This window comes from Vipera ursinii (assembly GCF_947247035.1).
Source record: "Vipera ursinii genome assembly, chromosome: 3".
In the NCBI taxonomy this organism is placed as follows: Eukaryota; Metazoa; Chordata; class Lepidosauria; order Squamata; family Viperidae; genus Vipera; species Vipera ursinii.
The window spans coordinates 142,858,790-142,872,814 of record NC_139516.1 but is presented as its reverse complement, the minus strand read 5'-3'; the positions used below and the strand labels follow the sequence as shown (position 1 = coordinate 142,872,814).

The window sequence follows — 14,025 nt, the reverse complement described above, 5'->3', positions numbered from 1 at the left end:
CATCCCGCAGGGAAGGTCTGCTAGGGAGGCGGCAGTCAAACGTTGTTTCCCTCCTCGTGTGTGTATGTGTGTGTGTGTGTGTGTGTGTGAGACCTGCGGGAACGGCTGGTAGAGGTGGCAGCAGTCCGGCGTTTGCGTTTTTTTGTGTGTCGAGCCCCGTGGGCCCGACACACAGGGGGGGAATGCCGGAATGCCGCTTCCCTACCAGCCATTCCTGTGGGTCTGACACACACACATACGCAAGAGGGGGAGAAACAATGCTGGACTGCCGCCGCCTCTACCAGCTCTGCAAGCCTCTGCCGCCCCTTCTCTCCGCTGCCTGTTCCGAACGAAGGGGCGTCCCTTCGTTCGGGCCAGGCTGCTGAGAGAAGGGAGCGGCAGAGCCTTGCAGAGCTGCTCCCTTCGGCTCCTCTTTGTTCAGGCCAGGCAGTGGAGAGAAGGGGCAGCAAAGGCTTGCAGAGCTGGTAGAGGCGGCGGCAGTCCAGCGTTTGCGTTTTTTTGTGTGTCGAGCCCCGTGGGCCCGACACACAGGAAGGGAGGGAATGCCGGAATGCCGCTTCCCTACCAGCCATTCCCGTGGGTCTGACACACACACGCATGCACAAGGGGGAGAAACAACGCTGGACTGCCGCCGCCTCTACCAGCTCTGCAAGCCTCTGCCGCCCCTTCTTCCGCTGCCTGTTCCGAACAAAGGGGCGTCCCTTCGTTCGGGCCAGGCTGCTGAGAGAAGGGAGTGGCAGAGCCTTGCAGAGCTGCTCCCTTCGGCTCCTCTTTGTTCAGGCCAGGCAGCGGAGAGAAGGGGCAGCAAAGGCTTGCAGAGCTGGTAGAGGTGGCGGCAGTCCAGCGTTTCCCCCCCTCATGCATGCGTGCGTGTGTCAGACCCGCAGGAATGGCTGGTAAGGAAGCGGCGTCCCCCCCTCCTGTGTGTCGGGCCCACGGGGCTTGACACACAGAGAAACGCAAATGCCGGACTGCCGCCACCTTTACTAGCCATTCCGGCGGGTCTGACACACACACACACATACACATGCATGAGGGGGGAAACAACACCGGACTGCCACCTCCCTAGCAGACCTCCCCTGCAGGATGTGCTGCCAGGAAGCTGAGAGAAGGGGGCGGCGGGGGCTTGCAGAGCTGGTAGAGGCGGCAGCAGTCCAGCGTTGTTTCTCCCCCTCGTGCGTGCGTGTGTGTGTGTCAGACCCACGGGAATGGCTGGTAGGGAAGCGGCATTCCGGCATTCCCCCCCTTCCTGTGTGTCGGGCCCACAGGGCTCGACACACAAAAAAACGCAAACACCGGACTGCCGCCGCCTCTACCAGCTCTGCAAGCCTTTGCTGCCCCTTCTCTCCGCTGCCTGGCCTGAACAAAGAGGAGCCGAAGGGAGCGGCTCTGCAAGGCTCTGCCGCTCCCTTCTCTCAGCAGCCTGGCCCGAACGAAGGGACAGTTCTTTTTTTTGTTCACTGGAGTATAAGCCGAAGTGGATTTTTCAGCCCAAAAAGTGGGCTGAAAAATTCGGCTTATACTCAAGTATATACGGTAAGTCCCTAATTATTCCCTACATCCATCACTTGGGATCGTTTGGGGTTTGGAAATCAGAAGGGAAAAGGGTTGAGCAGAGAGAAGACAGAGGGTAGGCCCTGACTTTGTGCTCTAGCTCTCTACTTAAATTCTCTCCTTGATCCTGGGTTAGCAATTCCAGCCAAATGGGCTTGCTGTGGTCCATATTAACCAGATGTTGTTTATTTCTTTACCTCTTCAGACTTTGGCCGTCTCCAAGCAGCTAATACGAAAAATGGAAAAAGAGAAGCTCTATGAAGCTAATTCTCTAGAATGTGAATGTCTCATAGAAAGATGGCTATCTGAAGAATGCATGAATGCTGTAATGAGCTTCCTGCAGAAGAAATCAAATCTCTAGTCCCTACCCAATCATGCAAAATAAATTGCTGTAAGTTGTTTCTGTTCCCTTACTACAAAAATTGTCATTAAATGAATACCTTGGATATATATCCAGATGGTCCCTTCATTCTGGGTAGTAGAGCTTACCTTTTTTTCTCTTTTAGAATTTTGTATTTTGACATGAATTTATGATGCCAAATGCACTGGAGATGCCTGTTTGGGCCATGAGGCGGGAAAGCACTCACTGCTTTGCATGCAGAGTGAATTTCTTTGAATGTGACAATGACCGTTTGTCTTCCACAAGGGATAAGAGATTCAATGTCACCAAAATTTGCAAGCTCTTGGAGAGCTGATTGATGATCATATTGAAATGACATGGTCTTTGGTATCCATCTATTGTGGAGAAAGGAAAAAAAACACACACAAAATAATGGCACTATCTGTATTAGAAAAAGATTATCAAATATCTGTTTTCAAATGCATGCAATAAGGATTAATACTTTACAGATAATCCCCGAGTTACGAGCGTTCACTTAACGCTCATTTGAAGTTATGCCATAAGCGCCTCCTAGTGTTTATGAGAAAATCCCAAAATTACAAACGTTGCAGCACCGCGGCAGTTGTTCGCCCTTACAAATGACTGCAGAGGCTCTGCAACATTCACCCTATTCCCTCCCTCCCCCCCCCGCTCCTCACAACTGCTTCCCTCTCTCCTCTCTGCCGCGATTTCTGCCTTTGAGGGAGAGGAGAGTCAATGGAAGCTCCTGGATGCCATAATATCACGCGAGTTCAGGCACCCATCCTCTTTTGCAGAGAATGGGAGCCTGAACTCTTGCAAGATCACGGACCCCAGAAACTTTCATTTTTGGTGCAAACTCTGTGCTGCTCACCCCCCCAAAAAAAACTCCTTTCCTCCACCACCGGGACACTTTTTATCTCAACGGAGACCTTGAGATGGGGAGCCCCATCTGTGTACAAATTGAATGCTTGAAAAAGCAGCGCTGTGTTTTCAAGCATTGCATTTGCTCACAAAATGAACTCCCCATCTCCCAAGATCTCCTTTCGGATAAAAGGTGTTTGAGTGCCTAGGGGACCCTTGGAAATGCAGCGGATCCCTGCATCTTGAATAGCCCGATAGGCGCTGAAACACTTTTTATCCGAACGGAGACCTGACAGAGATTGGAAGCTCCATGTGACTGCCAATGGGGCGCTTCAGAAAGAGAGCAATCCTCTCTGTTTCTGAAGCACCCCATTGGCAGTCACACAGAGCTTCCAATCTGCCAGGTCTCCTTTGGGATAAAAACTGTTTCAGTGGCAGCAGCTTGGGTTTCTCAACTCCGTCCAAGTGGAAGAAAGCGGAGGCACAAAGCAGGATTGCTCTCAATAAAACCAGCAGATGTGAGTGAGCAGCGTACCCACTTCTTTTTGAGAGCAATCCTGCTCTGTGCCTCCGGTTTCTTTTGGACAGAGTGGAGAAACTCAAACCGCTGCCGCTGGTTGAGTTGCGAGGACAACAAGGAGAAGAGCGATCAGGATTGTACTACAGGCTGGTCAGGCAAGGAGTAGGTTAGGCTGGGTGGGTGGGGAGGGGAGATGGTCACTCAGGTGGCTGCCACCACCGCCACCAGCGGCTTGGGTTTCTCCACTGTCCAAGTGGAAGAAAGCGAAGGCACAGAGCGGGATTTCTCTCAATAAGCCAGCGCACATGACTGAGCAGCGCACCCACGTCTTCTTGAGATTAGCAAATGCGTGGGCGAAAGCAGGGAGTGATCTCATTTGAGGTACGAGATTCACTCCCACGAGTTACGAATGGAATGGGCAGGCTCCATTACATTCGTAACTCGAAGACGACCTGTACAACTTCATTATACTCTGATGCATTTTGCACAGTTTTTATGACATTATATTAGTATGTCATATGAATACAATTTTTTTAAAAAAAAATAAAACTATGGTTGGCACATATGCCATTCAGATTTTATTGCAGAGCCAAGAAAATATCTCCCAGGTTTTTTTTCCCCATGGTGGCTTCTTTAACAGTAAAAACTGTGAAGATAATGTGAGAAGAAAAGGCATGAACAAGGTTGTCATTGGTTAAGAATAAGTATGGATGTATGATCAAGACTGAGATCACATGCAGAAAAAAGGAAGGAAGGACTCTTTCTACATGTAGTATTTTCCTGGTGAAAATCTCACTTATCTTGTTATTTTTTGCCTTACTCACTTCAATGCCTTGAGTCAAGTTTCTGGAAGATAGCGCTGCTTGGAACAAGAGGCAGCTCAACCTAATAGGCCATATTGTTGCTGATAGACCCACCATGTTAGTAGTAAAGTAAGTATTAAAGCGGCCACTACCAGGCGTGTTTCTTCCTGAAGTGCACAACCTTTCTTCCCCCAATGCCTACAAAGTATTGTTATGAGCTGCAAAAAAAGACTTGGAGGGATGAGACTTGGAGATGCCAAGACAGACTGGTTCTGTGGGAAAGAGGAAGCCTATTGGACAGCTTCATTTTTTAATAGCTAGCATAATTGCAAAGCTCTGACATACAATTCTGTTTTACTATTTTTGAAAATAATTCAATGTAATTAATATATATTTTATTAAAATGTTTTATTAAAATGGCCCATTAAAATAAACAAAGGTATATGACAGTATTCTTGTTTTTGACCTGTTTGTATTTATCTTAGTAATGTTATTATCCAAAATATTATCCATTCCCCATATCTACTACTGTTGTCATCATACTAATTCCCCAACCTATTCATCCTGCAAAGAAATGAAATTCTTTTTTTAGCTTCAGCAGTTAACGATTTGTTCATCTTTCTTGGATTAGGCCTTGATGCTAATACAGGCATATCTGCTCAAGATATCATCACTTTGTAAAAATGCCGCGGGGGGGGGGAAGCCCTAATAAGCAGGCATATACATAGAATGAAGGCTATTGCTTCTTAGATTGTAAGCCGCCCTGAGTCTTCGGAGAAGGGCGGGATATAAATGGGATTAAAATTAAATAAATAAATAAACTCTGTGAACTTAGGAAGAATCTGAAATATCTATATCACTCAAAACCAAAAATGTTAGGAATTCTTCGGAGTTTTGTATTGTGATAAATCAACCATCAACAGACAAATGAAGCTAAATTCCACGTGTGCACCATTTAAAAGATAAAACCAAAAGTCAAGGGCAAAAAGTCAAATAACACTGTCCTTAACAACCAGCACCTGCTTAAACAAAAAATAGCCCAAATAAACAATGAAAGAAGAAACAGTTTTCTAATCAAGGAAATTTCAAGCAAGAATCTACACTCCAACCAAGACTAGCAGGGCAAGCTGCTACATGGAAACAGTCAGCAAACTTTACTTTTCTAGCCACTGATGCTGTTATTTAGCTGGTAATGAAAGGCTGCAGAAAGACAGCCAATCTCAGAGAAACACCACATACACAACAGTTCAACACTGAGCTATACCTCAATATTCTCTACTTTTGTCATACTATATTTTGTAGAGGTTAATAAATTCTGTTTCTCTAATACTGTTTGGTATTGGAAAATAAATTGTCTATGTAGCAAAGTAATAGGGATTTTGGAGTAACAGTAAACTTGGAGAAAAAGAACAATAGAGACTGAACAGACTATAGGAGATGCAACGATAAAAAGAATTGTTTATTTGTATCTTACCTTGCAATGATAGTTGCTAGTGGCAAATCTTCTCTATACACTCCAAAAGCTCTAGGTTGATTGGCAATCTGGTTAGAAACCCTTCTTTTAGATAGGGGCATATGGTTTGGCGGTGGTGAACAATATGCCTCTTTAGGTATCAGATTCATTGAGAAATTGTCAAAGTAGGAAACCTTATAACCTGAAGAGAAGGGGAGAATTGCCTGCAATTTAAAATGCTCTGGTAGTTTGCTTATTGTTGTTGTTGTTAGCTGCGAAGTTGTGTCCGACCCATCACGACCCTATGAACAATGTTCCTCCAGGCCTTCCTGTCCTCTACCATCTTCTGGAGTCCATTTAAGGTCACGCCTACTGCTTCAGTGACTCCATCCAGCCACCCCATTCTCTGTCGTCCCCTTCTTCTATTGCCCTCAACCTTTCCCAGCATTAGGCTCTTCTCCAGTGAGTCCTTCCTTCTCATCAGGTGGCCAAAGTATTTGAGTTTCAGCTTCAGGATCTGGCCTTCTAAAGAGCAGTCAGGGTTGATCTCCTCTAGGACTGACCGGTTTGATCGCCTTGCAGTCCAAGGGACTTGCAGGAGCCTTCTCCAGCACCATAGTTCAAAGGCTTCAATATTTTGGCGCTCAGCCTTTCTTATTTTCACAGCCATACATTGCAACTGGGAAGACCATAGCCTTGACTATACACACTTTTGTTGGCAGGGTGATGTCTCTGTTTTTTAGTGTGCTGTCTAGATTTGTCATGGCTTTCCTCCCGAGGAGCAAGCGTCTTTTAATTTCTTGGCTACAGTCTCCATCTGCAGTGATCTTGGAGCCCAGGAAAATAAAATCTGTCACTACATCCATTTCTTCCCCATCTATTTGCCAGGAATTGAGAGGGCCGAATGCCATAAGTTTGCTTATTACTGGCCTTTAAACTCTGCCTTTGTTGGATCACCATTTGCTGGGTCACCATTCAGCTGGATACAGTAACATGTTCTACATGGGGCTCCCCTTTGGAGGCAACCCGAAAGCTACAGCTGGCACAACACAGGATGGTTGGCTGACCAAAGTGCTGGACATCAATCCCACCAGCACCGGGTAGCTTCTATTTGAAAATTACTATATTGCTTACTACTCAGCTTCCAAGTTCAAAGTACTAGCCATCCCTTTTTAAGTCTTGCAGAGCGCAACTCCAGTTACATCATTATTCCATAATATATGATGTATATACATCATGCATCTGCTTGCCATTGCAGAATTTACACACCCAATTTATTCACTGCAGAATGACCTGCTGACAATCCCTCCACTTCAGAGGTACATCAGGTGTGAACAACTCCCTCCAGCAGTAGCCCTCCCAATTTATGGAATTACCAGCCTCTAAAAGTACACCATCTACATTTCTAGTCTTTTGAAAATAAGTTAAAACATTTTATTAATTGTGTCATTGTGCCTTTGGCATAAACTGAAAATGGGTGTCTTGATTCTTTAACAAAAAATAGGTTTTTTTATTGTATTGAATGTTTAATTGGCTGATATGCTATTGACTGCTCAGAGTAGGTGGCAGAAAGGCAGGGAGGAAGGGATGTGCCCTTACATTTAATTGTATGATAGCTTTTTTATTATACACTAATATTTTACCCTGCAGTTAACTAACTTAAATTTATAATTTATAAATAAAATTTAAAAAACAGGAAAGGATTATAGTAACTTGCTATTTAGATCCTTCAGTAAAAAATAAATAACTCAATGTCATTTGCTGTTGGTTTTCCCATTTCCTTTTTCAATCTAATTTCAAATATTTTCTTTCTTATTCTGCTATTAAATCTTTTTTAAAAAAATCTCTTAATCTTTTGTTCCAAAGCATTGAATTGGATTTTCCAGTTGGGCACTATTAAAAGCTCTCCTTGAAAGAGAAGATTAATTTTATTGAAATATAATCCTTTCTTTATCCCACTTCAGACTTTTTTTCTTCTAAAATGCTAGCATTTAAAAATCAATGCGACTTTTCAGACTGCAGTTATTAAGAAGTTAGCACTTATGACAGGCCAAACAAACTCAGTGCAGTCACTATCTCAGAATCCAAGTCAGCCAAATAAAAACTACAACAATGCAATTTTGAAATAGTATTGTTTTGCTTTAAACCATATCCAATTATAGTCAATATGAACTCCATAATAACAACTGTATCTGCCTTACACCCAAATTAATGCAATAGTACCAATCTTCGTGTACCATGATCTCATACCTCTATGATTTCCCAATTAGGCTACTACAAGGTGCATTACATGGTGCTGCCTTTGGAGATGATCCAGAAGCTAAGTTACAAGTCACATCATAACCAACATCAACAAAAGGCAAAAAGTTGCCTCAAGATAGGCATCCCACAGCCAGTCAAGTGAGGCCCAATGTTATTTAGAGCAGAATTTTGAATTGCTTCTGAAACTTCAACACATTTCTGCGGATGCCAGTGCAGAATTGTGCCTCTATTAAAACTGTTGCCTGGGACATAGTAGGCTTCTGAAGCCAGCTGAAAATCCTGCTGTAGTCAATTTCTTCAAAGTCCTAAGTCAGGGGTGTCGCGACGTATTGCGATTTTTTCCCCATTGCCAGCAATGGCGTGGGCACGGTTTTGTTATGATGCATCCGGCCCGAGGGCCAGCAGTTTGACACCCCTGTCCTAAGTGGGGCAATATTGGGAGAATAAACCAGGCAACACTTACACCAGAACTAAAACCACTCATATGGTTCAGTCATCCAGAGAAGCCTTCTGAAACTCCACTGCTTCACGTTCAAGGCACATAGGAGTATGGGAGAGACAGTGCCCCTATGGTAGTTTCCATTCCATTGAATTACATTTCCATCCCATCCTTCCAAAGTATGTAAAGGTACCACTCTGCTGATATTTTGGAAATAAAGGGAGTTTTATTTCAAGGAGAATTGGGGTCCGTTTGACTGGTTGTGGCATGCTTATCTTCAGTTTAACTTTGATTTTGTGTTTTTATTGTGATGTTTTCTGTTTTTATTCATTCCTCTGCACCACACAGAGTCCCCCAGGCTTGGAGTGGGTTTTAGATTCCATTAAATCAAATTTAAAAAATAAAAATAAAACTTTGCATCTGCTAGATTTTCTACCTCACCTGTTTCCTATCCCAAGAAGCGAGTTGTGTTCACAGGTAGTCAAGTTTCTTTAAAATTGAGAAATTGCAATCTATACAAATATTGGCAAACATATTTTTATGTAGAAATGTTCTCTAAAATGGATATATGTGATACAACTTACACTTTTGTTGATCTTCACATGCACATTGAAGCAATATATCTCTCAGTGGATCAGGCAAATTGTTGTAAAGCATAGAGAGCTTTAGGAACACTTCATTTATCTCATCCATCTTATCACAGTGTTTCAGCTTCTGAGAGTTGACCAGTGATGGTAAGTTCAAACTAGATCTTGTCACAGGCCTGATCCTTGAAGCCAAGCTTCCTTTCCTTAATATTTGCTGATTTGTGGCTGGTCGTGGGAGGTGAAGACAAGATCTTTTCCAAAAAAACATCCTGAAAAGCACTGATTTTTTAATAGTTTTTAAAGGAAAGCAGTTGTTATCAATACAGAACACAATGGCCTGACTTTCTCTGCCTATCAAACTATATTGATGGTAAAAAGCCATTTTCCCTGCCCCTACCACTATGTGATCTGGGTGTCATAAGAGCAATGTGATGTCACAGGCAAAGAGACAGAAACTATACTATCAAAATATACTTAATGGCACTGCTGACTTTGACATGATTAACTGGGTTTTCAAGAATTAGCATGACATTTCAATGAGTAAGCCAGATGAAATGACTAAGCGTATTAACCCGGAGAGGATTAGCTTTACTCCCAGACAACCCCCCATCCTGTTTGGAGTTAAATTAACTTCCTCCAGTGAGTTGTATCATACCTTTCCTTTCCATAATCATAGAGAAATCCTACAATGTCTCCATAAAAATAGGACCTCATTTGGAATTCGGATTGTGTAGCTACTTCACTTTTCAGTTCACATACAGTACATATACATGTCCATACTGGAAGGAGACTAAATAAGGGCAACAAGGAAGTGAGTATGGCCCTTTGAACCTGTCCACAGTGATTTAAGCTCTGATCATACCACTGGTTTTTTCCCCCTAAAGTAACAAAAATAAAAACATGGGGTAATGGGAAGGAAGGTGAAGTGAACATCTAGAAACTAAGTCTTTAAAGCCTTACAAAAGACAGGCAGATCACCACATCCTTGAGTGTGTGCTTACCCATAAATCATTCTCTGCTCTTCCCCAAAGTCATGGCTCTGATTAAAAAAAGGCCTAGTTAAGTAGACGAATAATTTTTGGAAGAAGCTTTTTGTGCAATTTCATGACAAACACTGAAATGTTTTTCTAGCTTGTTTTCTAGAAAACCAATGTATGCTAGTTCTTTTAAAATACTTTTGTTGAAAGAAAAATCATCATCAGGGTCCAGTCCAAGTTGGGAATAAACAAAATGGAGACTGCTTTAGAAAGCAGATTGTATTTTACTGAAGAGCAAAGTCAGACAGGAGCGTGGCTCTGGGAAAGCTGATCACATAGAGCAGGGAGTGGTGGGTTTTTATACCTTCTTGGGCTTTTGTGTTTAGAGTTGTTCCTGTGGCATGAACTTTGACCTGAGATTCAGTGTGCCTTTCTGCTATTCTGGTGTTGGGTTAATCCTATTATGTCCTAAAGGTCATATCCTGCTTCCCTGGGGCGGTGACTGATGGCTATGTCCTGTGTTGGATTTTTTGGGGGTGAGGGGTTGTTAGTTCTAGGGATCTTTGTCTTTCTAATCCCATCAACTCTAAGCTTCCTGGTACCAGTCTTTCTGAAAGGATTGTGATATCTGCATTTCTACAGAGCTGGTTTCTGCTTGGGGGAGGAGACTTGAGGCTATTAAGAAAAACGGCATGCTTTTCTGCCTTTTTAAGATCCTTTGAGGAAATATAATATTCTGCCTTTTTAATATTTCCTTCTCTGGAGCGGGGGGGCTGACTTCCCACACTTCAGTACTCTTCCCTTTTGCAAAAAGACTTCTAATCATTAGGTTCAAATGCAAGATTTCTCAACCACTGCAATAGGTACCCAGGGTGGTTTCAAAAGATGTGAAAGGTGATTCATTTCCCCAAATCTAAGGCTTCGGCTAGTTGGTCAAACTACTGCAATAAGTTTCCAACTGCGTGTGCTGAGGCAAGTTTGCTTCTTGATCATGTGGTCAGGAGGAATGAAGGGGAGGGGGCTGCTTCTCACTCTAATTGTTGGCAAATGCTTTGCCAGCCTCCCCACACACACATACTGCCTCCTTTTGGTGCTTATTTTGGCAAAATTGAAGAGCAGGTAAAAGTTGTTGAAATAAATATAAATATGGCCATGATCCAACATCCAGAATTTGTAGAGTTCTTTTTTTTTTAATCCCATTTATATCCCGCCCTTCTCCGAAGACTCAGGGCGGCTTACAATCTAAGAAGCACAAATCAATGTGCTTAGCAATAGCCTTCATTCTATGTATATGCCTGCTTATTAGGGCTTTCGGCCCCCCCACCAAGCGGCATTTTTACAAAGTCAGCTTATTGCCTCCAACAATCTGAGTCCTCATTTTACCTACCTCAGAAGGATGGAAGGCTGAGTCAACCTTGAGCCTGGTGGGACTCAAACCTGCACTAATTGCAGGTTCTTAGATGGATTCCATGCAAACGTGTTGTTTTTCTGTTGTTAGATGACATTGTTTCTATGAGGGGAGCAATTTTATTTCTTTTTGGCTGAAAGAAACACATGTGCTCTTATTTAAGGAGTTATTTGAGATTCTCATCTGTCTTGTTAGTGGAATAGAGCGTCAGCCTTCTCTCAAAATTAGCATGTATTGTTTTTTCTAAATAATGCAATGATTGGTGTTTTACAGCTCTAACATTGTTATCTAAATATGACCATGTAATTAAGATTGACCATAACGGATAAACATACAGTAATAATAGCAGTTTTCAAGTCACAAAAACTGCTAATTTCACTTTATTTTGCTTTGCTCAGACTGTATCTACGCTTTGTACTCTGCGTCATAATGTCCTGGTGATTGATGACATATTAACACTAAAATGCAAAGGTGATGCTTAGCGAGCTTAGAGACTAACAGTATTGATTTTCAGTGCTCATCAATTTTCTAGTATTCTGATCCTTTTTTTGCACCTTTTTATCTAGGTTCTAGGTTAACTAATTAGTTTTAAAGTTTATTAACATTAGTTAGTTAAGTTTAGATTTTGTGGGTTTTTTATAACAAAATTACATATTGTTAGATTTATTTGGTTAGATATCTAGTTTTTGGCCACATATTCATTTCTTTGGAGTTTGGTTGGAAACATGACAACCACTTTATCCCCCAAAAGAAACTACTGCAAACTCCTTAAAGTGGTAAACCTGTTGGTAATAATATCAACTGGACAAAAAGTTTTTTAAAAGCTCAGAAGAAAAACATGGAACATGCACTACTTATGGCACCTGACTTCACTCCAGTCTGTTAATCTTGACGAAAAAACCCCCCACTATTCAGTAAATTTTATGCTGCAAAGCTATATTCTGGTAACACTGTTATGTAAGTTTTAAAAATGGTGACAAAAGCTTTTAAAAGTATTAAAACTAATTGTGCTTTTTGGCAATATTTTATTGACCAGCTACTGGACTCGCTAAATGCTAAATTGCACATATGATTGGATCTAACTTTTTAGGACTCTTTCTCATGGCCAATGCCTTTCTTCTGGACTCAATTTGTTAGGAAAATTATGCCAACGTACACTGCCGGGCTTTCAGTTTTTTGCCTTGGCTTTCAGTGTTTTGCCTTGGTGCATGGAGCGACTCTGTTGTTCTTCCTGCCTCTCTTGCCATACCTTGTGAGGCTTTGGTAGTCCAGGGATAAAGTATGAATGCTGGACAAGGTAGCCAGAGATGTTGGGAGTGGCATAAACTGCCAGGAATGCAAAACCACTGCTTCTCTTGCCACCTTGAAGGGGGAAGGGAGAAAGACAGACAGACAGACAGACAGACACACACACACACACACACACACACACACGCACACACAGAGAGAGAGAGAGGGGGGGGGAAAGTGGGGAGAGAGAGGGACATTGACCTCAGCATGTTTTAAAAGGGGGGATACAAATACTTAGAAGCAACCATGGATGCTTTAGTATGTGTGAAGTCTATCCCTTTTGCCTTAGCAAGAATTACAGAGTTATTAGAACAAATATTTCGGTACTGTGGCATTTTGCCAGATTATTTTACTTTTCCTTTAATTTCTTGCTTTTTAATAGTATACGTGCCCTAGGATAAGAGGGTTAAGTGGACCAGTAGCATCAGCTTTGATTAGCATAAAAAGACGAGTTTCATGCTTTTGAAAATAAACCCTCTATATCACCTTTCAACACATCCAGTTCACGTTTTATGGCCGAGAACTGCTCAGATATTGAGATTTGAGCTGTGAGCAGGCATTGTTTCGCCAATATAAGCTCCCCAGAGTTGCTCAACAGTGAGATGGGTGGCATATAAATTTAATACAAAAATAAATAAATAAGAACCCAGAGGAACCTCTCCTTCTGATTTTGGCTTGTCTTTAAGCTTGTTCTTAATTCCCCAGAGGCTGGTAGATGGACTAATTAGTTGTAGTGATGACACCCAAGTGAAGACATAATGACCCCCCATTTAGTTCTTCCCAAACAGATTAAGGAAAGGTCTGACAGCAGTTGTTTTTCCAACTCTCTCTGAAGGTCTCATTCTAACACATCAAATTTGTTTGAAATAAAAGCAACATTTATTTTACTGACAGATCCTTTTCATGCCAAGTGTTTTTGTATCTTTGGTTGTTTAGCTGCTTGCTGCTGACATTTTGATTTTAAAAAACAAGAGGTTGGGAAGAGAGGAGAGAAAAACGACATACCTCCATCGGGTTTACATAAACTAATAGCACGAGCTAATCTGTTGTAGGAAAAAGCAACGAAACATTGTCCTGTTTCTCCACCCCCCCCACACACACAAAAGATTATGGCACAGACTTTAAAAGACTTCCCTGCCAAAGGCAGATAGGCTCCCCAAAGATGTAGGCGCCTGTAAGACCTCGCAATGAACCCTCTCTCCCACCCGCACAATTTCCACACTGCGTCAGGACCGCACTTGCCTCCATTATGACCCCCGCTAACCAGGCAAGGGGAGCATTTCACACAACCCGAGCAGGGCTGCGTCGGCCCGAGACAGCCTACCCTTTTGCCATTGCTCTTTTCTCCCGAGAGAGGCCAACTGGATGCGCCCCGTCAGGGCTAGGAAAAGAGCGAGCGGCCAGAAAGGGGCGCGGGGGAAAGCGACGCCAGGGGAAGGAAGCAGGCGAATGCCTCGCCCTTGAGAAACCCGAGGGTCCTGGCGGGCTGCGGCGGCGACGGAGCTATTTC

General features: G+C 42.8%; 2 protein-coding genes across 2 annotated transcripts in view; one reads left to right on the top strand and one right to left on the bottom strand.

Annotated features, from left to right (window-relative positions):
• The window catches only part of ECI2 (enoyl-CoA delta isomerase 2), a 30,908-nt gene extending 28,786 nt beyond the window's left edge, over nt 1–2,122 (top strand). The window contains exon 10 of the mRNA XM_083358399.1: nt 1,760–2,122. Coding sequence (XP_083214525.1) covers nt 1,760–1,915 — 156 coding nt within the window. The 3' untranslated portion in view covers nt 1,916–2,122. The remainder of the gene's footprint in view (nt 1–1,759) is intronic.
• LOC310638943 (testis expressed protein 56-like) lies at nt 2,040–13,526 on the bottom strand (the record flags this gene model as incomplete). The annotated part of the gene is made up of 6 exons (XM_083360304.1): nt 2,040–2,289; nt 5,574–5,754; nt 8,838–9,091; nt 9,496–9,630; nt 12,475–12,587; nt 13,521–13,526. 6 exons carry the CDS (start codon nt 13,524–13,526, stop codon nt 2,040–2,042), a joined length of 939 nt encoding a protein of 312 aa, XP_083216430.1.
• Nucleotides 13,527–14,025: the final 499 nt, after the last annotated feature.